This window comes from Durio zibethinus, chromosome 24, assembly GCF_047325235.1.
Source record: "Durio zibethinus cultivar Kanyao isolate XHJ-2024 chromosome 24, ASM4732523v1, whole genome shotgun sequence".
Classification (NCBI taxonomy): domain Eukaryota; kingdom Viridiplantae; phylum Streptophyta; class Magnoliopsida; order Malvales; family Malvaceae; genus Durio; species Durio zibethinus.
The window spans coordinates 1,693,578-1,718,587 of NC_143185.1; the positions used below are offsets into that span (position 1 = coordinate 1,693,578).

The following is a 25,010-nucleotide window of genomic DNA, read 5'->3' on the forward strand; positions in this document are numbered from 1 at the left end:
ACATAAAATTGTTATTTATGCATTATTTTTTATAAAAAAAAATTAATTATCATGCAAGGCTTTTTGGGGCAAATAATTATAATAGTGTAACCTTGTCACCTTTTATTTTTTTTTGAAAACAAAAAAAAAAAGTTAGAAATTATAACCATATTATTTGACTAGGTCAAACTAATTTTGTTTTCCACACAAAGGGCTTAAAAAAAACCGTGTAGGTGGGCTGAAAAAAATTTGATGGAATCCATAATGTAAAAGTGGGTCCGAATCAATTTTGGATTTGTAGCAAAATACAAAATCCAACAATAATGGACTTTTTTTTTTAAGGTTAATAATAATGGAATTTTAAGCCTTTTTGTCCTTCGCTAATTGCCTTCTCCTAAATAATAATAATAATAATAATAATAATATTTTAATAATTTATATATTTATATTATATTCAAATTATAATTAAATATTTATAAAATAAAAAATTATTGTATTAAATTTTTATCTATACTTTAAACGCAATATATATTTTTTTTATTTTTATCAAAATTATTATTATTTTTTTCTTGTCATATCCTTATATTTAAAATTACCTTTTGATAAAGAAAAGTCACCAACACTTATTTTGCTGGTGACATTTTGGACTTTTGGCGATGAAACTTGTGAAAAGGCAGTGTAAAGTCGGTGAATTTTTGACCTTTCAGTTTTGACTTCAAAATTTAGACATTAATTCATCTAGGTATGTATAAGTTTTGATTAGACAGGGCGAAATTATGCCTGCATTTACAACTTGTTACTTAAATTCTATTACAAATGCTTAGATCAATATGGAAAGAGATATATAGGACAAAACCAAAAAAAATTTTCACTAAAAATGGTTATCAATATGGTTATCCTTTATCGTTATATTTTTTTATCATAAGACGACACGATTGTTGATAAATTGAAAAGTCTTGAGCAAAAGCCAATAATATAGAAAGAAACCACTTGTAGATTGACAATTGAGTATTCATGTGACGGAAATGTTAGCAGCTTTTGGATATTAAAAGATAAGTAGGGCAGGAAAGATAGCTTCTTGCAACCTTCCACTTGCTTCTCACATGTTTCGTCAAACTTGTTCCTTATTTGCATCAATTCGAATTAAATGATCCAGATAATTTTGATTTTATTGTGAATCGCTATATCTTTTTTACTTTAAAATGTTCCTAGCACTTATAATTTTATGTATGAATTAACCCATTTTTTGTTCTTCTATAAATATTTAATTTATGACCTTTTTTTAAAATTCCCTTTGTTTCCTGTTCTATCATGCATGGTTTTGTTGTTGATAGGTTTCTTTCTTATGTTTTACTTCGGTTTTTTTGAGGTTTGTTGTGTCTTTGCCCTTTTCCTCTTATGTTTTACTGAATGTTCTCCTGATTGGCATGTTTTGTTTTATGTCTGGTTTCGACAGCTTCATCAACCCTTTGCTCTGTTTTATAGTAGTTAATAAAGGAGTTCGCGGAAGAATTGAGCCGTTGCGTGAACCAATCTCAGACAAACCGGTTTTTGCAGAAGCATTGGGCGGTTTTCAGCCATTGTTGGACACATGAGTTTTTGTTTTGAAGAAGAATAAGTTGGCTATGTTTCGGTCAGTTGCAAAAGCCCAAATTTCACAGCTAAAGGCCCATCAAAGATTATGTACAAGTCAAAGGAGTAGGTTTAAATTTACTATTTTAGCTTTTTTTTTTACCCTTAAAAAGCAGTAAAAAATTTAATTTTACCATTTAAATTAAAATTTTAATATTCCATCAATATATCACACAACCGTCAGTTATTATTTTAGCTTTGAGTAATAATTAGGAGGGAAAAAAATAACTCTTTAGGTGACCTAATTTGTGAATAAAGTAGATAAAATTAAAATGAATATGATAATACTCAAAATTTTAATTTATCACTCAAATTAAAAATTTAATATTTCATCAATAAATTACATGATTATTGATTATTATGTTAATAATAAAAAAGCAAAAAAAAAAAGGATTTGTATGTTTTAAGTGGTCTAAAATATAATTAAAATGAGATACTCTAAAACAATTATGATAGTGTTACCAAATTAGTAGCATTGGCATGGGGTTTTACCTAACAAATCTTTAACTTTTATGTTGGCTCAAAACTTATGTAAATTCCCCAAAGATATTTCCATCAAATACTTTCACATCATCAACTACACAACCATGGATAAATCTTGAATGAACTAAGTAACTATTTTTGTTGGTATATGCAATTTTAGGTTACACAATGAAAAATAATTTCCTTTCAAATTGGTAACTTTTATTTGACAATTAATAATATGAGAACATTTCTTTTTTTTTTTTTATAATTCACATAAAAAATTCTTTTGTCAAAATATTTTATTGTTAAAGGAAGAAACTATCCTCTGGGATGAAAATGGAATCCATCATATGACCATGTTGGGACTCATACAATTTTGAATTTTGTCCTCTATGCCTTGTAAACTCAAAGAGCTTGGTAGATTTTCAGATTCTATGAAGTTGTAAAGTTGCCATTTGTTTAACTTCATAAGTAAAAAGATTGAGCAGTTCAAAGTTGACAACGAATGGAAACATCAGAAGCACTTAATAATTTTCAGATGAGTCAACATTGCAGAAGAGTCTGTGCCTCCATTGATATGCGTGATTCCTTTCCAAATGAAGAAATGAAAAAGAGTGAATGTTAGCCTGGTTCATGTAGCTTTTTTGAGGGTCAATCAATAACTGAATTGCACAATTAACTTCCCCTTATCTGATGCTGAAACCAAGGTAGGTCTGTGAGATCGAAATGCCTAAAAATTGCCAATTAAATTTTCTTATCTTTCATTTACTTCTTCTATCTATATAAAGCCATTGGTTCTCTTTAAATTTCCAACCAACATAACCTTCTTACTGTTTTTCTTTTGTGTTAAGTTGTTACAGTTTAATGGCAAGCACTGCTGAGAATGTCATTGCCAAGGATGAGATGCCAACAGAGAAAGTTGACTCTGAAAATGGGATGAAGGCTGCTGAAGACAAAACCAATGGGAAAGTTCATGAGAACGAAACAGCTGGAGTTGAGGTGCCAAAGGAATAGGCAAAGAAAGACGAGGTGGCTGTTGAAGTTGAACCGAAGACTGGGGTTTCTTTTCCAGTTAAATTGGATGATGGGCAGCAGTTGAACGCTGTTGGTCTCAGGAAGAAGTCTATGCTTGGCATGGGCATCAAGATTTATGGCTTTGGTAAACTTCTGCAAAATCCCAAGTATTTAATTCATCTAAGTTTTATATTTTATGCAACTGAAACTAACAGCTGTTAGCCTTATATAGCAGTTTGATGTCACTACTAACATAGTACCTATCAAGACAAGACAGCAAAGAAGAACTTGTTGGCTATTCTACAACGTGATCAATAATCTAACTGAATGTGAATCAAACAGTCAATTAACTGAAGTAAATTTCCTTCTCAGCGCCTAGAATTCGGATGGAAATTTGTCCAAACTTCTACATTGAGCATATTTATCCAATTAGAGTCACCATGGTGAAATCAAGAACTTTTCATAACTGATTCTGCCCGTTACACATAATAGAACTTGAATGCAGCACAGTAAGCCATATCATTCTTCAATTTTTACAGGGGTGTACACAGACAATGAGAAACTGAAAGATCTGTTAAAGTCAAAAGTCGGCAAAGCCCCGGAAAAACCAACCAAGGAGCTCTATCAGGTCGTTATTGACAGTGATGTGGAGATGATGGTGAGATTAGTTATCTTATTTTCTGGCCTCACCATGAGCATGGTGAGAAAGAACTTTGATGAAGGTCTTGGAGCATCCATAAGAAAACTAACTGGTGGGAAGAAGAATGACGAGCTAGCAAACAAGTAGTAACCATTATACACTTCTTGCTGATATTTCTACTCAGTTTTGAGTCGAACTCGCATCAAATTACTTGTTTCTGTTGATGATAGGGTCATGGGACAAGCATCAGACGACATCAAGCTAACACCAGGTTCTCTCATTGAAATTTCTCGGCTTCCAGGATATGTTCTTCAAACAACAGGTGAGTGTTCAAAGATGAATTATTGTATTCTGATAGCTTAAATGTATAGTTAGATACAGAAATGTAACAAAAAGTTGTTTGTTTCCAAAGGTTGCAGTGATGGGTGAGGTAGTGAGCAAGGTTGAGAGTGAACTTCTCTGCAGGGCCTATATCCACATGTATCTGGGAGATGATGCCCTTGACAAGGATGCCAAAGATAAATTTGGGATGTCTCTGCTTTCTCTCTTCTAGATTCTAGCTAGGTTCAAGGAATAAGGTTCAGGTCTACTTCATTGTGGCTGACCTGACCAGCTGCTTAATAAGAATGATGATAACGCAAATGCAGCTGCTTAGGGTTAGTATTCCACAGAGTATTTCGGCAGAACTTCATTTTTGCACTTAAAGATGTAATTCAATTCAAGGTTTCAGTTCTACTAAATGCTATTGCATCATCGAATTTCAGAACTCATTTCTTTCAACAATAGCTCTTCCATAAGAAATCCAATTATTCTCATTATTATTTTAGCTAAAAACAGCCTTATTAATACATTTATAAATGATGTATGGATGCTACAACTTATTTTCTGAAACATTCAAACCAGGGCTTCCAATGAAACATTATTTAGCATATCTTTCACTCAGTTCCTATTAGTTAAATGCATCTCTTCTTGATTCTCACCTTCAAACCATGTTCGGTGTGAAGTGCAATGGCCTTGCTGCTTAGTGTAACAGTTTGGTTTTCCACCAATTCAACTCGATAATTCCGAAGTACGTTAATTACCACTGTCTTCATCTGTTTGAAACTCATGTCCTTGCCTAAACAAACTCTTGGTCCTGCCCCAAATGGTACGAACACGTAAGATGGTTTATGAACAATATTTCCGAGCTCCGAAATCCACCTTTCTGGTTTGAATTCCAAGTAGTCTTCTCCCCATATTTCTTCACTCCTTCCCATTGAATAGACAGAAAGAAGGATCCTTGTGTTTCGACCGACACGATCGCCACTTGGAAGAACATCTGATTCGATTGAAGATTTGTTATTGACAGGTACTGGTGGATATAATCTCAATGTTTCACACAAGGTAGCATGTAAGTAAACAAATTTGTTCAGCTCTTCCACACTAAAAGAGACTAAGTTCCCATCATTGTTTGTTGGAGAATTGGCTTTGATCTCTTCCAAAATTTTGTTTCCAACAGATGGATGTGTTGCAATAAGCCAGAAAAACCAAGTCAGACCAATACTTATGGTGTCCTTCCCTGCTGTTACGAAACTGTAAGCAGTGTCTCTTAGGAACTTGTCAGATTTTCCAAAAGCACTCATTTCTGATCCTTCTTCTTCGACCATAAAAGCTGTCAACAAATCGAATTGATCATCGTCTTCCATTGTTGTTTCGCTTCTTAACTTTTCTCGTCTTGATGAAATGCAACCATACACCAAATCATCCACAATTTTTAAGCCTTTACCCAACTTTTTCTCCTCTCCAATTTGAAGCCATCTCTGGATTTTCCAGACCATTTTAGGCACTAGATTCCTGTAAAGCAAAGCCTCCTCTACTTCATCAAAAGCCACTTTGCTTGGAACATTTGGAAATTCAACAGATAGAGTGTTGGGGTCGATGCCTAATGCTAACAAGCATATGTGGTCATAGTCGAACCGCTGAAGCAAATTTTCAAGGTCTACTTCAACTCCAAGTTTCATCACATGTTCAAGGACGGGGATCAGACTTTTCTCCAGCTTTTGCCAGAAAATTCGATCCAAATACATCGCATACTTCTTGTTATTCTTCGTGAGTGACTGCAAAACCTTCCTTTGGCTTTTCCATACATGTGAATCCGAAGTGACTATTCCTTCTCCAAAGGGCTCAAAAATTTCCCTGAACTCTGGACCCTTCTCATAGTTATCATGGTTTCTGCACAAAATGTGGTTGACATTCAGTGGATGGCTAGTGACAACAAAGTCCAAGCTAGGAAACCAGGGTCCCTTGAACATGAAAGTTCCGCCGTGGGATGTAGCCATATCAGTTAAAAAGTCAAAGATTCGATCTGAATTGGAAACAAGTGCTGGCAACATACCAACAATAGGCCAATTTGTGACCAAAGAGTTTCTGTTTTTAAACCAATGGCCAAGACACAGAAAAAAGAAGATGAAGAGAATTGCTATAAGCATGTCAACTGCCATTTTTTGAGTTTTTTTCAAACAGCCTATTTTTTTTTTTTTGGTTATGATCTTCCAGGCTTTTCCAAGGTGCTCTTTTATAAAGCCAACAGGGTCTTGTTTTTCACAATCATTTCTTGCCTCTAGACCTAACTTGGCCTGACTCGAACCGATCATGCCCTCACCCAAACCCATCTATAATCTTTTTTATTTAGCTTAAAAAATTTGGGCTTGTTAAGCATTAAATATTTATTATAATTCCTGAAATCACTGAAACAATTTTTTTAACATTAAATAAATGTTCACCTCATTGTCACAAGCAATTTCCTTTTTCTTTTAAGAAAGCTTTTTTTTTTGGTCCAAATTTTCAATTATTTGATACTTGATACATAAAGAAAAAGAAGAGACAGGTGTAGATTTATTTATTTTTTATATAGTTTGTTGTGTAAAATATGAGCCATGAGCCAAAGCTTAGATAGTCATTTACAAGGTATATGAAATTAATAAAATTCCAAAAATGATTGAAAATTAAAAAAAAAAAAAAAGAAATTGAACTTATGATGAATTTGAAACTTAACCAAATTTCTGGTTCACGGTGTCAAAAGTGATATCCAATTAATTTATAATTCAAATTTTAACACTTATAATTTTTTTTTCAATTTTCAAATTACAATTTCTTATATATATATATATATATATATATATATATAACTTATATGAAAGATGTTTCTTACTGAAATTTTTAAATTCTAAAATTATAGAGTTAGTATGTGTAGAAGTGGGTTACCTCCAACTTTTAGAAGTAGTCAATAAGTAGACTAAAATAAAATGCCACAAAATGAATAAGATCCCTAAAATATATGGTGGCTGCAGTTCTCAACATGTTTAAATATAGTACAACTTTGTTCTCAAGATGGCCATCATTTTCATTCATATTTAAACCACAATTATAGCATAAGATAAAATCAAAGATGTAATACGCAACTACTTAAAAAACGATATTGCAAAAACCAGACAATGACTTCAAGATCTGCCTAATCTCCAATGTATTAAACATATCTTTTCTTGATTCGGTTTCAACCCATTTTTCATGTGAATTGTGATGTGTAGAGTTTCTGTATCTGCTCTGATTCTACATGTAGAATTTCTACTCTAGCTATCAATTTTAGTATTTTGTTACAGTAATCTTGTCTCAGGATGCTACTGTATTTCTGTAAAACATTTTTTTTATTAGTATGAACAAATAACAAATATAATTGAAGAGTAAATCAATTTACAATGACCACTTGAAAAGATGTGAGGTTGAATTGTATTTTTGTGGGGGTGATAACTATTTAGATTGAATCGGATTGAATTTGATTTTTTTTAGATGTTAAATAATATTATGAATTTTAAAAATTTAATTTGAATTTGAATCGATTTTTTATACAATTCGATCTGAACCAAATCGAATTTTAAAGATTTAATTTGATTTATCGATTCTTAAATTTAATTTTTTTTTATATATTATTTTAATATAAAATTTTAATACATTTAAATAGATGTTGACATAAAATTAATATTTTTATCTTATAAAAATTTAAAACATATATAAAAATTAATAAAAATAAATAAATTGATTCCATTCTTTTTTTTTAATTTTTTATTTATCGATTTAAAATTTAATTCAATCCTAATCTATATATATATAATATTTAAATTTAATTTGAATCGAATAAAAAAAATTGATTCGAATCGAATGATTTTATATCGGTTTCGATTTTCAGTTTTTTTCTCACCCTTACTGTTTTGTGGTGGCAGTTTTTGGTGGATATAGCCTTAATGTTTCAAGAAGACTGCATGCTAGCATATGAATCTGTTAGGCTCTTCCTCGCTTAAGAATATCATGTTGCTGTCTTTGCAGATTGAAGAATTTCTTTTGATATCTTCAACAATCTTGGTTTCACAGATGGATTTGTTGCAATAATCCAGAAAAACCTGAAAAGATGTCAATGAGTCAAATTCTTCTTCCTGCACTTGAGCCTTGTTTCTCTTGAATCTCTCTCCTTGATGAAATGCAATTGTAAACAAAATCATCAAGGATCTTTTCTGCATCACTCAACTTTTTTCTCCCCTCCAATGTGAAGCCATTTTTGGAACTTGCAAATGCTTGTAGGCACGAAATGCCTGTACAGCATGGCCTGGTCTAGGAATAGGTGGAAATTCAACAGGTAGAGTTAGGATCGATGTCTAATGCAAGCAAGGGTGCAAAAATTGGACTCTACTACGCTTTTGGATACATGAGAAAGGAAAACACCATTACTTATTCAGAAACTTTTTTTCACCGGAGAATCGACAATAGGTCGGATTAAAACGGGTTTTATTTATTTTGAATTCAATTTGATTTTATATTTATAATATCTAAATTTGATTAGATTTGATAATTTTTTTTATTTGAATCCAATCTGACTTAATATTATATAAATTGTATCCAATTCGATCTTATTTAAATTAATAAAATATTATTTTTAAATATAAAATATTATTTTTAACATAAATATAAAATTAAATAAATGTATATATAAATATAAAATTAATTAATTAATTAAAAATATTTTATATATATCAAATTAGATCGGATTGAATTTGTCTAAAATCTGACATCGATTTTTTTATATTATTATTTCACTCGACTTAACCCAAAATTTGATTTAAAAAAAAATAAAAACTAACCTAAGAGATCAGATCGGATCGAAACCCGTTAGAGCAGGTTGAGATGCTATCCTTATTTTTCGCTCTCCAATTTTTTTTTTCAAAATTTTTTAGCAATAAAATTAGTTAATTAATTTTTTTCTTCACACATGTTTACAAAAATCTATTTCTAGAAAGTGGGACAGTAAAAGTTTTTAAAATATTTTAACTAAAATTTTTACTATTCCACTTTTTGAAAAATGAATTTTTTAAAAGTTATATGACTTTTTGAAAATTTATTTTTACAAAAATTTATAAATTTTAAAAATTTATTTTCAAAAAATTATACAACTTTTAAAAATTTTATTTCCAAAAAATTATACAACTTTTTAAAGATTCATTTTTTGAAAATTATAAAACTCCAAAAAATTATGAAAAAATTAATTAAGTAATTTTATTTACAAAAAATTTAAACAAAAAGAGTAAAATGTGAAGAGAAAAAATAAAATGCATTTAACACCCCCTTAGTTTTATGTTTTATATTTTGTTTTTATAAATAAAATAAAAAACTGATTTGATTTTATATTCATAATATCCAAACTCGATTAGATTTAAAAATTTTTTTTATTTGAATCCGATCTGATATGATATTATATAAATCGTACCTGACTCGATCTTATTCAAAATAATAAAATATTATTTTTAATATAAATATATATAAATATAAAATTAAATAATTAATTAAAAAATATTTTATATATATCAAATTGGATCGGTCAAATTTGTCTAGAATCTGATTCTGATTTTTTTATATTATTATTCTACTCGATCTAACCCGAAATTTGATTTAAAAAAAAAAAAACTAACCTAAAAGATCAAATCGAATCGGAACCCTCAGAGTGGGTTGAGCGAGCCGCCATCCCTATTTTTCACTCTTCAATTATTTTTTTCAAAATTTTTTAGCAATGAAATTAGTTAATTAATTTTTTCTTCACACATGTTTACAAAAATCTATTTCTAGAAAGTGGGACAGCAAAAGTTTTAAAAATGTTTTAACTAAAATTTTTACTATTTCGCTTTTTGAAAAATGAATTTTTTAAAAGTTATATGACTTTTTCAAAATTTATTTTTTAAAAAATTTATAAATTTTAAAAATTTATTTTCAAAAAATTATACAACTTTTCAAAAATTCATTTCCAAAAAATTACACAACTTTTCGAAGATTCATTTTTTAAAAATTATAAAACTCCAAAAATTATGAAAAAATTAATTAAGTAATTTTATTTACAAAAAATTTAAATAAAAAGGGCAAAATGTGAAGAGAAAAAATAAAATGCATTTAACACCCCCTTAGTTTTATTTTTATGTTATATATTTTGTTTTTATAAATAAAATAAGAATGAAGCAAAGAAAAAATAAGTAAGCCATTAGGCATTTATTAATAAAATTAAAATATTGAACTCTTAGTTTCAATTATGGAGTAAATAGATAAAACTTTTTTTTTTCTCAAAATAGATCATTTTTAAGTACTTCCATATAAGGATGAAACATTCAAAAGTCACATAAACAACACCTTAATTTGAGCGTATATCAACCGAAGGATATCATCCTTTTATCTGCTAAATTTTGGTATTTCTAATCCCGATATGGTAAAAATAAACTATTTGTATCAATCTCCTAAATAAGGTTTTGGTTTGGAGGATTATTTTATCAACTAAACCTCATCGACCAAAAAACAGGGTTATACAACCCACAAGCAAACAATAAGGCATTGGATTACAAGGCTTAGTTCAGCCAGACCTTCTATAATAGCTATAAGCCACGGCAACGGTTGTAATAGCTCCAACCACAGCTGCTGCTGTAAGAACCTCACGTTGCTCCCATGATTCTACCCAGCTTGTCAATCTGCCCATCCCAGTCCTTCCATGCATTTCTTCGCTTTTCGATCTTTCATTTACTTCCGAGCTAGCAGTCATGCAACAGGTAAAACCGTTGACACCTTGACAACAACCACCCACATTTTCATTGGTCTTCTGAGCAGTAGATTCTTCATGCTTCTCATTTTTTTTTGCTTCCGTTCCATTTGGAAGCTGCTGTTCATCTGTTGTATCGTCTCCTTCTATAGTAGCCTCCATTTGACGCCTGTAGATGTATGGATTACATGCTTTCATCTCACATACAGTTGAAAAGAATACAAGTGAACCCAACTAAAAAAGAAAAAATTAACATAAAAAGGAACAATTGGAAGCTTCATATGGCATATGTGATGAGTAACGCCATAGTAATACTATGAATGATTTTACTAAAATCTGAGCAAAAATAAATAGCATAAAGTCAGAAAAGAAACATTTCATAAGAGTATTATAGGGAAATAAGTCAAGCAATGCCTTCGGGATCAGAGTTCTGAAGCTATGTTTTAGTGCAAAATAAAGCTAAGAGCCAATTAGTTACATGTAGAAAGCACCGTTGGCTGCCTTGTGAGCAAGTTAAGACAATCAATGCTAGGAAAGACATGCAGCAGCACTAACAGTAACCTGTGAACTCTTTCAATGAATAACTTCAAAAATTAAGCATTTTAAGTATGTAGTGACAAAGTTGAGGTGGTAAGTCTATCTCCATGGATGAATGTGCTCGGAAATGGAACAAACGGGAATACTACACATTCGACCAACTTAAGTTCAGCATAGATAAAAAACACAAACCTCCAAAGGCGTTCTATTATTTCTCCCTTGGCAATGTGCTGGTCCAGCAATTCAGGCACATCATCAGGAGTAACTTAGCCGTACCTGCAACCATTTGAGGCAAAAAAAACAGTAATATCAAAATCCATCCAATGCATAGAAGCATAATGATATAGTGATGCAGATATTACCAATGGCCCATAATCTTTCCCTAAGAATCTGGGCTGAAGATAATCAAGTTTCCAGCATACTTGTGCCCTCCAATGTGAGAGCAAGCACTTACAAACACCTCATCCTTCAGTCCTCGCAGCTCAATCTCCTCGTTCAGCTTTTGAATTAGAACCGGTCCACAAACACCACATCTCTTGTCACGATTACCATGAGCACACACGAAGACATATGAACCGGTGAATGTCTCCTGCACTCCAGAAGCCCATGGTTTGCCATTCACAAGCACATCCTCAACAATGCCATCCACATCAGAGTCCGTCAAACCCCTTCCATCAGAACAATAGAAGAGCCTCAGCATAAAAATCCCTTATCTCATAATTTTGATAGCATTCTCTCATTATTTTTCAAACAAAAGAAAATTTCAATCTCAACTTAACAAATAAACATAAGAAAATAGTAAATAAACAAAACACTTGCTGATTTACAGTTAACTCCACAATCAGCTTTGAGTTTTTGACACATGTCCATTAAACTATGTATGAATCATAATTCAAGAAAGGTTAATTTCCTGATTTACAATTAAACGAACACATGGAAAAAAATTTTTAAAAGTAATTATATAAACAAACACATTAGAAGAAAATGAGCGCAATTGAAATGAGAATCCTTAAATGGATGTGTGACAAGACTAGAAGAAACAAAATCAAAAATAAAGAGATTCAAGTAAAATAAGGGTAATTCGAATTGAGAAAAACATGAAAGACAGTCATTTGAGATAGTTTGAACATGTGAAATATGGACCTATTTGTGCAAAAATTAGGAGAAATAAATTTTGAGAGACCAAAACTTTTAGAAGTAAACACAAAAAATATGTGAACGCAACTAATAAAAATTATATAATGGTTAAAAAAGTAGATGAAAAGCTTATTGTTGATAGTAATAAGTGGCAAGAGTACTATGAAAAGGTTGTTGTTGACAGTAATAAGTGGCATAACAAGATTCAAAACTATAACCTAACATGAATCTATATAATAGACCCCAGAGTGATGAGATATCATGTTTATTTTGTTGTGTTTAATTCGATCTAGTATTATGGGATATATCGCTTAGTTTGTTGTGTTTAGTTTGTCTAGTTGTTATAATTATATAAAAAAAAATTAGCAGAATCTTACAAAACATGGGACAAAAGTAAATTTTTAATCTAAATTACTTTTTTTATTTTTACAGTATAAAGTCAAAAAAATTAATTCCAACAAAAAACATATGGTTACTTTTATTTGATCATTTCAGGAAAAATCAACACATCTCCGTCAGAGCCGTCTCCTTCGATAACCGTCAAAAGCGTCTATCAAAATTTGAAAAAAAAATCGTGATTAATTAAAGATTTAAATATTAAAAGTAATAACAATTTATAAAAACAACACGAATAAACTTTGAAAGAGTTGTCGTTTTTGCGAGACTTAAGAGCAGAGGAGAGAAGCTTAGGGAGGAGATCCTCTTCAACACGAGAAGGCCAATCGTTATACGACTTATGACGGAGTAACAAGTGGCGGTAGTAAGGATTGACGGTGCCAGCAAGACTACTGGAGTACATTTCTTCACGCGTGAACCCGAACTTCGCCACATCTTCGGCGGAAACAGCTAAAAGGTAGTTAGAATCTGCCATCGAAGAATAAGAATAAAAATCAACAAAAACCAAAGGTTTTGGACGATCGTTGAGGCGGGCTTGAGTAACTGATATAAAGGAGGTGAAGAGAAAGCGGGAGGGGTGGGCAATACGCATATGAAACAGAAAAGAACTGACGATTTTCGTCACGTTGTGGAATTTGTTAAAAGAGAAAGTTTTTGCTAACGTGGAATGTTGTGGAATGTTGTGGTTGGACTTTCAAACTGATATAATGGGTCAATTAGTCAAATTGATCAAAGTCAATTGTCCATTTAAGCGGACAATAAGGTTTTTATTTTTATTTTTTAAAAATAATTATTTTTTAATAAATTTGCGAAACCCATTTTTATGTATTTATATATATATATATTTTTAAAATATCTCAAAATTATTTTTTTATTTTTAAATAAATATATTATACTCTTTTCATAATTCAAATTTATTTTTTTTTATAAATGTTGTATTACTTGTTAATATAAAAAAAAATGGTAGGATATCATATTAAGTTTATAAAAAAAATTAAAATTTTGATACAAAATATACTTTTTTTTTTTTTAGAAGTTAAATAAAAATAAGTTAAATGAAACAAAAATAAAAAAGTGAAGTTAGAATAATTTTTCATTTTCTCTTTTGGTATTTTTGCAAATTTTTACTCTTTTTTCATAGATAAAGTTGGTATATCAATTTTTAGTATATAAGGAGTCCTAATTGGTAGCCGTAACTTACGAATAAAATATGAGATTATAAATATTAAAATTTAAACATATATTTATTTTATATCATTTTTAAATATGATATATGAATTAACTCAAGTAAACAAGATACAATACAATTTTTTTTTTAGTCAATATGTACATAGACAATATAAGCTTGACAATATTATTATCAAATTTAATACTAAAACTATCAAATTTACACTTTGAGCTGCAATTGCAAATTTTGCATATCCACTTTTGTTTCAAACTATTTCTATTTGCTTTTGCTCCAGATAAAAGAATTTTTAGCCCAAGTCAACTTCACTAACTTTGAATGAAAACCCACAAAACAAAGAATTTGAAGGCATTCCATACACCAGCATTTCTTACCTTTCCATTAACCAAATTTGTATAGATGCATGATCAAGACTGATCATAGAATTTGAAAACATTCATTTAAGCATGTTCAAACCATGATGAAACATCTTTTGACAACGGTTTCGTACCGGTGTTGATGAAACATAAGTTAGAATAGAAGTATGCAAGAAATTTTTGGGATCAGAAAGATAGAGCAACAGCTTCATTCCTCATTTCTATTCATTTGCATTTATCAGTGCTGTTTATAGTGCTTCAAGTTCAAAGAGAACATATGTGCTACCAAAGGAACTAAAAATTTATAGCTCCTTGCATGAGCAAAAGATCAAACCATTGGAGCACAATTCGACTGAGGTGGTGGAAACATTGTTTCTAGGAAAGAAAAATAATCACAAGAATCAAAAGAAATCAATCTCTAAATAATTACCTGATGGATTCACATCTACACGCGGAACCTTTTCATTCGTAGGTACTTTTGCCATGTCAGTTCCCGCAGAAAAGTCCATCATAGCTTGCTTTGGCACTTCTGGTGGATTTGCACAGCGAATGAGTGCCCAATTTACACTCAGAAAGAATGGGTGCTGTTTAACTTCAGTTGCCCCACGCCTATAAGCAAGCCGATGCTGTGGTTCCTTTACAAGTAAACCTCTGATCAAGTCCTTAGCAGCAAAGCTCACATTAGGATAATCTGGAAATCTCAAGGGCTGGCCAACCACATTGAAGAGAGTTGCCCGGTTCCCTGTCCCCTTGAATGGAGTTTTACCAAACAAAAGTTCATATAGAAAGATCCCAAATGTCCACCAATCTACCGCACTTCCATGGCCTTCACCTTTAATGATCTCAGGTGCCAAGTACTCATGAGTGCCCACAAAGGACATTGATCGAGCATTGGTAGGTTCTGCAATGAGCTCAGGAAGAGGACTCACTTGATGATTTGTTTCATTCTTTATTTTACATTTCTTTTCTTTCTTGGGCTTGCTTGAAAAAAAACGTGGTCCAAAACATGCAGGTTGGATACAATCTGGCTGCATTACACAAGTTGGCTCAATGCATGCAGGCTGAGCACAGTATACTGAATTTTTTGATTCCAGGGTTGAGTTTGAAGATTTGACCAAAGTAGGAGAGACAGCACATCTAAGAGAGAGGTCAAAATCTGAAAGCATTATGTGTCCATCTTCTCTCACCAAAACATTCTCTGGCTTAAGGTCTCTGTAAATGATCCCAAGCATGTGTAGATACTCCAAAGCAAGGAGAACTTCTGCCACGTAAAATCTGCAGACCAACAGAAAAGATCAAGATGGATGATAATAATTAGTAGTAATTACTTGGCTTTAATCTTTCTACTGCAATTGATCCATATCAGGCCGCATTATCATCTGATTTACTGAAGAACGCAGCTTATTTCAAACTGCAAACTGTAAATCCTAGAGCAGAGGGATAAGAACAATAAAATACTTCCTTAAACATCTGATATGATGAAGAAACCTGAATTAACAAGACAAATATGGGGGATCCATAAACAGACCCAGAGAAGATGTTGTTGACAAATATAAATGTCATACTGCCTAATAACTTGAAGAACTGCCAAAAGGAGTGTTTAGATACAGGGTGGCATCTCAGGATTCCATGGTGCCCAACTAGAGATGATAATGTCATGGATTTGGATAAGAGTAACCAGATACAAGTTATTCTAATTTTCAGATAACAAAGAAGGTTTCTTATTCTTATTGTGTTAACAACAAAAGTGTAACATCAATTTCCTAGCAGCATCCTATTGTACATTTGATAGGGCAATTGAGCCCTAGAGGGAGTTAACAGGAAACGGATCCATGGGTTTCCATAAGAAATCTTAAATACATGCAGCAGATAAATTAAAGATGTAATAATGCAGACTTGAGTATAAAGAGTAATGAATAAGGAGAAGAAGACCACTAACTAACCTGGCAGCTTGCTCTGAAAAGTACTTTCCAGGTTGTCTTTGCCTGAGAGCGTGCAAATCTCCTCCGGGGCAGAACTCCATCACCAAGCAAGAAAGCTTCTCTGTCTCAAAGTGTGTATACAAGGTGGGTAAGAAGGGATGATCCAGAGATTGTAGAATCTCTCTCTCTGTCTGGGCTCTGAGAAGCTTCTTACGACTTGCCAAAAGAGCTTTATCCATAACCTTCATGGCAAAATAAGTTTTAGTGCCAGTCAATTCTGATAGATAAACACTGCCTATATCCCCACATCCCAGTCTTCTCAGCACCCTAAAGTGCTTAAAGTTCAAGTCCCCCTTTCGAGATCTGACAACTTGAATTGCTTCCCATCTTATATCATTTGCTTTGTGGGGTTTGTAGATGGCACTGCTTAGACAACTAGAGTTGCTTTCATCACTAACATCACTGCCAGTGCTCCCTCTATAGATGCTTGTCTTCCTACTCACTTCACCACTTTCACCAGACTTTTTGACACTGCTTGCACATTCACTAACTTCTTTGTTGGTGAAACTTTGTTTGGCTTCAGCATAAAGTGTACCAGTGCACATACTATTTGAAAGACTAGGACAAACGCTTGTTCCTGAATGAGATACAATATGGTTATTCACACTTTCCATATTTTCGGATTCCAATGAACCACTTGAATTAGAAGTCTTATGACCGTCAATGGGATGTTTGATGGAAGATTTGCTTTCCACTGCCAAAATCTTTTTCTGCATGTTGTCATAGGCTGTTTTGTATGAATGCTTTTGATAGCCTATAGAACCATTAGGATGTCGAACAATCCTTACTCCATGATTAAGAGTAGCTACATGGGATGTAGAAGAAAGCCCTTCATTTCTGGATTGTTTGGCAGATGGAGGCCGAGAAGGCCTAGGCGTCCCAGATGTTGAAGGAGGGTTATTGTTGATTATAGCAGAACCAGGATTGTGACTCTTTGATGAAGAAATAACAAGTGATTCCATTGAACAATTCAACAACACCTACCACGGCCAAACCAAAGTCCAATTTAAACCAAACCCTTTCCTCTAGATAATAACTCTATGTGAAAGCCATTAATTATAGAATCTTCCAACTTCAATGTCCCAAAACACAAAAACAACCGTTACAAAATACAAATGGTCAAAGCAAGAAATTAAATTTCCAACCCTTGGAAGCATAGCCAAAACTAAAAAAAGAAACATAACCTTTGAAGTTTCACAAGAACCCAAAAATGAAAACTTTTCTTCTTTTCAAGAGTTAAAATGCAAACTTGTCTTACGAAGAAAAATACATGAAAATGAAGAAGAAATGCAAAAAATACAAACTTGACCAATAAAGCAAAAGAAAAGAAAAGAACCCAGGAAAGAAAGAACTTAAAAGAGGCCAAAACCAAGTTACCTGATCATAGAACAGAGAAAAGAGTGCAGGACACCGGTGAAATCTTTCATGAAATGAAAAACCAAGAAAGGAAAATAGCCGTTCTTGCCTTGTTCTTGTGTTTCTTTTCTCCAAAGAAGCTATTCCAGATCCGATCCAAACAAGAAGAGAAAGAGAAAGAAAGAGATTTAGAAAGAAAACAATGATAATAACTTTTGTTTTTTTATTTTTAACTTTTAATAATGAATGAAAATTTATGTTCTGTTAAGAGGAAAAACAAAGCTAACTTAACAAGCAAAGCAAAGCTTAAAGCCGTCTTTATCATTGGATTGTTTTGTTTCCTCTCATCTCATGTCTCAAGCAAAAAATAAAAATGAATAAATATAAATAAATAAATAAATAAAGCTTCTTGCTTGGATTCTCTCTCTCTCCATTGCTTTGGTTCCTCACTTTCTTGTTCTTGTTTTGGTAAGTTCTAAGTGGAAACAGATGTCAGATGGCTTAAATTTGGGCCACCCCACTTTTTGATAACCTCCCTTCCTCCCAGTGCCAACTTTTGCCTCTAACCATTCAAGTACTGTTTTCAATGCAAATGAAGCCTTCAAATGGGGTGGTCTTTTTTTTTTTTTTTTTTTGCTTTGAAATTAATAACACAACTAAATCCTTTAAATTTTAATTTATTTCTATAAAACAACTCCTTTGATGTTTAATACTAGTGCTATTTTCTAGCAATAAATCATGTAACTTTTATAATAAGTGACATAAAGATTACATTGTAATTTGATCATAGAATAAAAGATTATCATGAATGATGATATAAATTAATTAAATTAATCATGATTTCATAAAAATTATATCGAGTTATTATAGTTTTATCTATTATACCATTCAATTTACAAAAAATTTAAAATGTTATGAGCTACATATATTGATGATAGATAAAAATTGATTGTATTATTTTTATAAAATTACATGTATTATTAAAAATTACAATCATAATCATATAATTTTAAAAATAATTTTAAAAAACTTTTTATGTGTTATGAGCTACATATACTTTTTATTTTTTTTATTGGCTTTGAAATTAATAACACAACTATATCCTTTAAATTTTAATTTATTTTTATAAACCAACTCCTTTCATTTTTTTTTTAATAAAAACTTTGATGTTTAGTGCTAGTACTTTTTTTCTAGCAATAATACATGTGACTTTATAATAAGTGACATAAAAATTATAAGTTTTAATAGAAAAAAGTTGCAGATAAAAAATAAAAATTTAAAGACATTAAAATTTGAATATCATATATGATAAATATTACCATAAAGGATGATATGAGCTAACTAAATTAATCTAGATTTTATAAAAATTTTGTTTGAGTTATTATAGTTTTATCTATATTACCATTCAATTTACAAAAATTTTAAAATGTTATGAGCTACTAATAAGTAAAAATTGATTGTATTATTTTTATAAAATTACATGTATTATTAAAAATTACAATCATAATCATATAATTTTTAAAATAAATTATAAAAAATTAATAAATAAATCAAAGCAACAACCAATAAACTAATATATAATTGGATGAAACCTCTATTTGATAGACTTGAACTGGGGTAAAGATTTAAATATATAGATAGTGGATAAAAAATTGCTATTATGCTTAAGATAATTGAGATTAAAGTTATATTTCAAATATATAAAAAAACTAAAATTATTATGTGTCAACAACATTTTAAAAAGTTATTAAAATGCTTACTCTTAAACTTGATTTATAAAATTACTTTTTGTGGGCAAAAAAAATTTATTTATAAATTGTAAAGAGATAAGATTGTTTAGTTTATTTTAAGAAAATCTAAGCACAATCACTAGGTACAAAATAATTCAATTTCAATCAATTTTGATTATTCAAAAGCACTGATCAACAAAAAAAAATTATTTTGAAAACATTTTTTTTATAATTTCCAACACATAATATAATTTAGCTATCAATTGTTTACTTGTATTTTTTATTGACAATGATTTTATCAGACAGCTTTGAATCATACATTAATAGAAGGGAAGAACTAAATTCACAATGTAAGAATTTGTAGAATTAGAAAATTAATTTAATTAGTTTATTTAATTATTTTAAAAAGATAATATTTAATAAAATTTCAATTTAAATCTTAACTCTTTAAATTATGAGTTTATTTATATGAAAAATACTAATAAATTTTTATTTAATTTTATAGTCGTTAAGTTTTGAAGGGTAACTAAATAGTATAAAAATTAATAGTAATTTTATGAATTATTATATTTTATTATTATTTTTTGGCGGGAACGAGGAAAGCTTTCCTCATGCGGGCACGTGGACATAAACGGGAGGTACATGGACGGCTGTCATGAAATTCCCATGCACCCACGGGTGACATAACCCATGATTTTATTTTTTTAGGGGCACCCTCTCATCCATTTAGTAGTAATTAACGCCCTTAATTAACGGGGTAAGACGATCTTTGTACAATTGACCCAATCTCTTTATACCAAAAAAATAGGAAATAAATGTCCAATCTGTCAAGTGCCAAGCTGGAGGGTCCTACAATGTTCTTTGTAGGGTCATGTGTGGGACTCAACTTAAGGGTCTTTAAGGAATTTTGTAGGGTCGATGTTTGGCATAGGGTAGTTGGGTAGTGCAAAATCCCCCCTAATGCCTTTCTTTTTTTTGAAGGGTACCCCTTGAATTGGGTCCCATTAACTAACCTTCTTCTTGACCAGAGAATCTTATGATGATCTGACGGTAACGAGAAATTCCTCTAAAATTGGACGGTCCCTAGCGGGATTGAAGGGATGTTTGATGTTGCCAACCGTATCTATCACGCATTCTGATGTTGACACGTGTAATAACTGGTTGTCAGGGTCCAAAATCTGTGGGACCCCTTTCACCCAATCACATAAAACATGTTCCAACAATCATTTTCAGTGTGCAATGTAGGAAATCATTCGCTCCCTCCATTAGGAGAGAAGCTTATATTATCTCCTGTAGCCAGGTTTATTATAAGCATGAATTGGAGAGTGAAAATATTATTTCTAAAAAAAAAATGTTACATTTTCTATCAACATATAAGAATGGTCATAATTGCAATGATTATTTGATCTTGATTTTTTTTACACATTTTAATGTTAATGTTGTCATTTTTAATGCTTTATAAGAATTTAATCGACCATAAGTTTAATAAACGAAAACAAAATAAAATAACCGAAAAAAATTTGACGAGTCTTATGATTCGTATAAAATTATAAAAAAGGTTTAGTTTAATTTAAGTTTAAGATCTAATTTTGCATAAATTTGAAGTACAATTTATTCAGAGGTGTTGGATTAAGATATTAGGGTTAAACAAATGGAACATGAAAATATCTAGGACTTGAAAATAATGCTTGCACTCATGAGTAGAGCACTTTTCTAACATGACAGAAACAGCTGATGTATCATGGATGTCAAATCCTTACAGTGCATATGTTTGCATCGCAATGTCCTTTTTTCCCTGAAAATACATGAAAATCCAATTACCATGAATGTCAAATCCTTATAGTTCTAATCCTATAACTAGTTTGGTGGTTCATTATTATTTAATAATTTTAAATTTTAAATTTTAACACATATAAAACACGAGTATTATCCAATTGCAGGATTCATTTACATTAGTTAAGTATTATCCAACTGCTTCTTTTGTATTCTGTAAGTAGACATAAATGTGTTCATCAAGACTGTTCTAGTAAGCTTTCAAGGTATAAGTTTAAGATGTATCTCCCTGTAGACAGAACATCAAGCCTCTTCTCACTAGGTTCATACTTTCCTTTCCGAAGCTGGTACCGGTGAGTTACAGCTGAGATCGTATAAGTTTGGCCTTCGATCTTCACACTCTCCCCACATTGCAAATTCTGATACAGAAGGAACAATCAGAAAACCGACAGAAATCGAACATAAATACCTCAGTTGTGATATCATGTCATAATGGTTTCCTAGTTTCGCAACCCTAAACCTGTCCCCGCCTCCCGGTTAAACAGAGAAGCAATGTTGACAAGAACATAGATCATTGAAGTTCTGTATGGTTTGTGCTTAGAATTAGAGATAAGGGCTTATTTATTCTTAGCTTTTCTGCTTCTGAAACACATGATGAAGGTCCCTTGACATTTACAACAAGATAGCTCCATTGTCCGAAAATTTACAAGCAATATATGGACCACCCATCTTCATCTTCTAATGAGTCATGCATAAAATATACAATTGACTTCAAAATTAATAATAATAACAATAATGTAAAACTGAACACAACATATATATCTCCCTGATAGCATACCTATACCCTTCAAATCATAACATAATTTGCACAAGATTTGTCGGGATTTTCAAATAGAAATGCATTCCACAACGGGATCAATGTAAAATTATATCATACATATAAAAAATAATAATTTAACATAATTCGATCTCAGTAACCAACCCATATGTATGAAAATTCAACTATAAATCTAAAGCTTAGAAGGAGTACAAAGTGTCCCTAGCATCTCCATTTCCTATTTGAACCTCATTCTGTTGTTTTGACTACTGTTTCTTCAGTTGAAAATTGTTCATTACATTTACTTCATTCATCTAGACCTGATTATTAGTTTTTAATGTCTTGCTGTCATCATGCGACTAATATCATTATCATACGAAATTAGTGGAAAGAAGGAAAAGAACAAACAAGAGATCATCAAAAGCGGATAACATATCATTCAATCTGATTTGGTCAACTATCCAACATTTACAACTGTGAAACAGCTTTTAAACGCTTGCCATTGCATAAACTTTGCCAAACATTGAGCTAAATTCCACCTAAGCAAACTAGAATCTCTAAAATGCTTAGAAAAGATCAGTATTGGAACATTTTTTGTGGAGATTTATACCTAATATGTGAAATATTATCTACTTTAATCTGAAAATTTCACGATTTTATTTTACAAAAGATGTTTTACAAATTCATATTTTTTCAATGTAGGATTATGAGTATCGTAATATTTCTTTATTAAAACTTGACATTCCCATCAAGCACAATACAAAACTCAACTTTTATCCGACTGATAATCGCTCTAATACTACTTATAAAGATCCGCATCTAACTTATAAAATATTATCTATTTTGACTTAGAAATCTCTTCACTTTATCTTATAAAAAATTTCTTATAAATTTAAATTTAAATTTTTACATATATATTATATCATATCTGTATATTCTTTTAAAATGAGATTGAAGGCGTCACACCTTCAACTTCAATTTACTTCATTACATCCTCGATCACAAAATTAAGTCTCCAAAGTCCAAAATGTCATACCTTAATTTAAAGCCTTACACCTTTCTTCGGAATTGAGTAAAACAAGAAGCCTTTGCCTTCATATACAAGAAGTTAACAATGCCACCACATATCTTCTATTCTAGATCTTAGTTTAAATGATCTTAAATTTCAAAAAAATAAAAATCAAGAATGCCATAAATATAAGCTACTGTAAAACATATGATTTTAAATCCAACATTATTTTTTTCCCTAATTTAATACTAACATTTTTAATCTATTGCAAGATAAATTATGTGGCAAAAATAGATACAATTTCGAATCATGATGCTCCAACTCTTTGTTCTTTTACTCGAAGCACGGATATGATATGAAAGTTCATTAAGATTGTAAATAATACATTAATTTTTATAAATTATTTGAATTCAGTTTAATTATTATTAGATCAAATTTAAATTTAAATAATTAAATTTATCGAGTAAATCAAATTTAAATATTTTAATGCTTAGTTAGAGTAATACTTTTAAATTTTAATATATTTTTATTATTTTAATTAAAAGTTATTATTTTATCATTATATATAATATAAATATATATATCAATTCAAGTACGGGTATGATTTTAAATCCAACATTATATACATATATATATATATTTTTCATAATTTAACACACATTTTTAATCTATCGTAAGGTAAAAATAGACACAGTTCTGAACCATGTGCTCCACCTCTTCGATTTCCTTGAAGTACGGACATGGTATGAAGATTCGACTAATGCTCGTTAGCAAATTTTTAAATTTATATATATTTATTATTTTAATTAAAAAATTATTATTTATTTATATATATTTATACATATATATTAAGTTTGAATTCAAATTCAAATACATTAAAATCAAATATGAAAATTAAATTTATTTTTATTAAATAAATTTAATTAAATAAATTCGAATAATTTAATTTTTATTTTAAATTAAATTTAAATTTAAAAATTAAAATTTAATTAAATTTAAATCAAATTCAAACTTATTCAAACATTTTATCATGTTAACTTGGCTCAGTTTGAGTACATTCCTAAGTCCGACTCTTAAAATATTTGAAAAAGCTTGAACAACATGAACATATACATTGTCGGACACAAACATGGATCTGACTCTCACCCCGAGTCTGAGTCACATACGTTCCAAATGACTTATTTTTAGATAAAAAAATTAAGACAACAAAAAAGACAGTAAATTACTGGCAAGAAAATGGGACGGGACTTACAGGAGTGAAGCAACGAACACGAAGGGACTTGGGTGGGGGTGTAATTTCAATGACTTTATAAGGGTAATTAGTGTGATGTTCTCTTACTTTTTCTTTCCTTCTGCGGATTACCTGCAAACCCTGCGTCTGTCAGTAAAGTAAATGACACCCAGGTTCCTTTTTTTTTTTTTTTGAAGAACAAAAAGGAAATATTTTTAAAAACAAAAAAGAAAGAAAGAAAAATTTTCACCTTTTGATATGTGCCTAAATTTGATGCTGCTAACTTTGCCATTTTCTTTCTGGGTTTTTCCTTTTCTTTTTTTGGGTTGAAATTAAAACTTGAAACAAAGAAGAAGAGCCAAGAATTTTGAAGATTATTTATTTATTTTGTATAAAATTTTTTTCTCTTGTTTTTAATTGATAATTTTTTAAGATGAAAAAACTAAAGTTACGATGTTGACACTAAAGATGATAATGGATCAGATTAAGATGAGTTTTTTCGTTTCGAATTCGAATTCGATCCGATTTCATAATAAAAAAAGTTTCAATTCGATTTGATCTAAATTTTTTTTTAAATTTTTTTAATATTTGAATCTGATTTAACTCAATATTATATAAATCGTATTCGATTCGACTCAAAATTAATAAAATATTATTTTTAAATATAATTA

At 30.5% G+C, this 25,010-nt stretch overlaps 3 protein-coding genes and 2 pseudogenes across 5 annotated transcripts; 1 reads left to right on the plus strand and 4 right to left on the minus strand.

Moving 5' to 3' along the window:
* The first annotated feature begins 1,034 nt into the window (after positions 1 to 1,034).
* LOC149511810 (chalcone isomerase-like protein 1) lies at positions 1,035 to 4,659 on the plus strand. 2 transcript variants are annotated; one of them, XM_089753913.1, is made up of 5 exons: positions 1,035 to 1,677; positions 2,928 to 3,235; positions 3,630 to 3,873; positions 3,961 to 4,052; positions 4,150 to 4,659. In XM_089753913.1, exons 2-5 carry the CDS (start codon positions 3,202 to 3,204, stop codon positions 4,281 to 4,283), a joined length of 504 nt encoding a protein of 167 aa, XP_089610039.1. In that variant the 5' UTR covers positions 1,035 to 1,677; positions 2,928 to 3,201; the 3' UTR covers positions 4,284 to 4,659. The 2 variants fall into 2 exon arrangements, 1 of the variants encoding a protein (XP_089610039.1); XR_016333377.1 differs by lacking the exons at positions 1,035 to 1,677; positions 3,961 to 4,052; positions 4,150 to 4,659 and adding exons at positions 1,875 to 2,783; positions 3,323 to 3,533 and having other exon boundaries at positions 3,630 to 3,769.
* A 24-nt stretch (positions 4,660 to 4,683) lies between these two features.
* Positions 4,684 to 6,427, minus strand: LOC149511811 (alkane hydroxylase MAH1 pseudogene; annotated as a pseudogene).
* A 3,996-nt stretch (positions 6,428 to 10,423) lies between these two features.
* On the minus strand, positions 10,424 to 13,485 carry LOC111317327 (altered inheritance of mitochondria protein 32-like; annotated as a pseudogene). Its single transcript, XR_016333220.1, has 5 exons — positions 13,141 to 13,485; positions 12,980 to 13,053; positions 11,729 to 12,034; positions 11,559 to 11,642; positions 10,424 to 10,998 (listed from the first exon to the last, which is right to left on the minus strand). The product of XR_016333220.1 is annotated as an altered inheritance of mitochondria protein 32-like (transcript).
* A 1,138-nt stretch (positions 13,486 to 14,623) lies between these two features.
* LOC111315915 (protein kinase PVPK-1-like) lies at positions 14,624 to 18,249 on the minus strand. The gene is made up of 3 exons (XM_089753365.1): positions 17,801 to 18,249; positions 16,385 to 17,403; positions 14,624 to 15,716 (listed from the first exon to the last, which is right to left on the minus strand). Exons 2-3 carry the CDS (start codon positions 17,383 to 17,385, stop codon positions 14,843 to 14,845), a joined length of 1,875 nt encoding a protein of 624 aa, XP_089609491.1. The 5' UTR covers positions 17,386 to 17,403; positions 17,801 to 18,249; the 3' UTR covers positions 14,624 to 14,842.
* A 3,158-nt stretch (positions 18,250 to 21,407) lies between these two features.
* On the minus strand, positions 21,408 to 24,717 carry LOC111317328 (uncharacterized). Its single transcript, XM_022919786.2, has 3 exons — positions 24,590 to 24,717; positions 24,361 to 24,471; positions 21,408 to 21,701 (listed from the first exon to the last, which is right to left on the minus strand). The coding sequence occupies exons 1-3, from the start codon at positions 24,629 to 24,631 to the stop codon at positions 21,522 to 21,524; spliced, it is 333 nt and encodes a 110-aa protein (XP_022775521.2). The 5' UTR covers positions 24,632 to 24,717; the 3' UTR covers positions 21,408 to 21,521.
* Between the last annotated feature and the right edge of the window lie 293 nt (positions 24,718 to 25,010).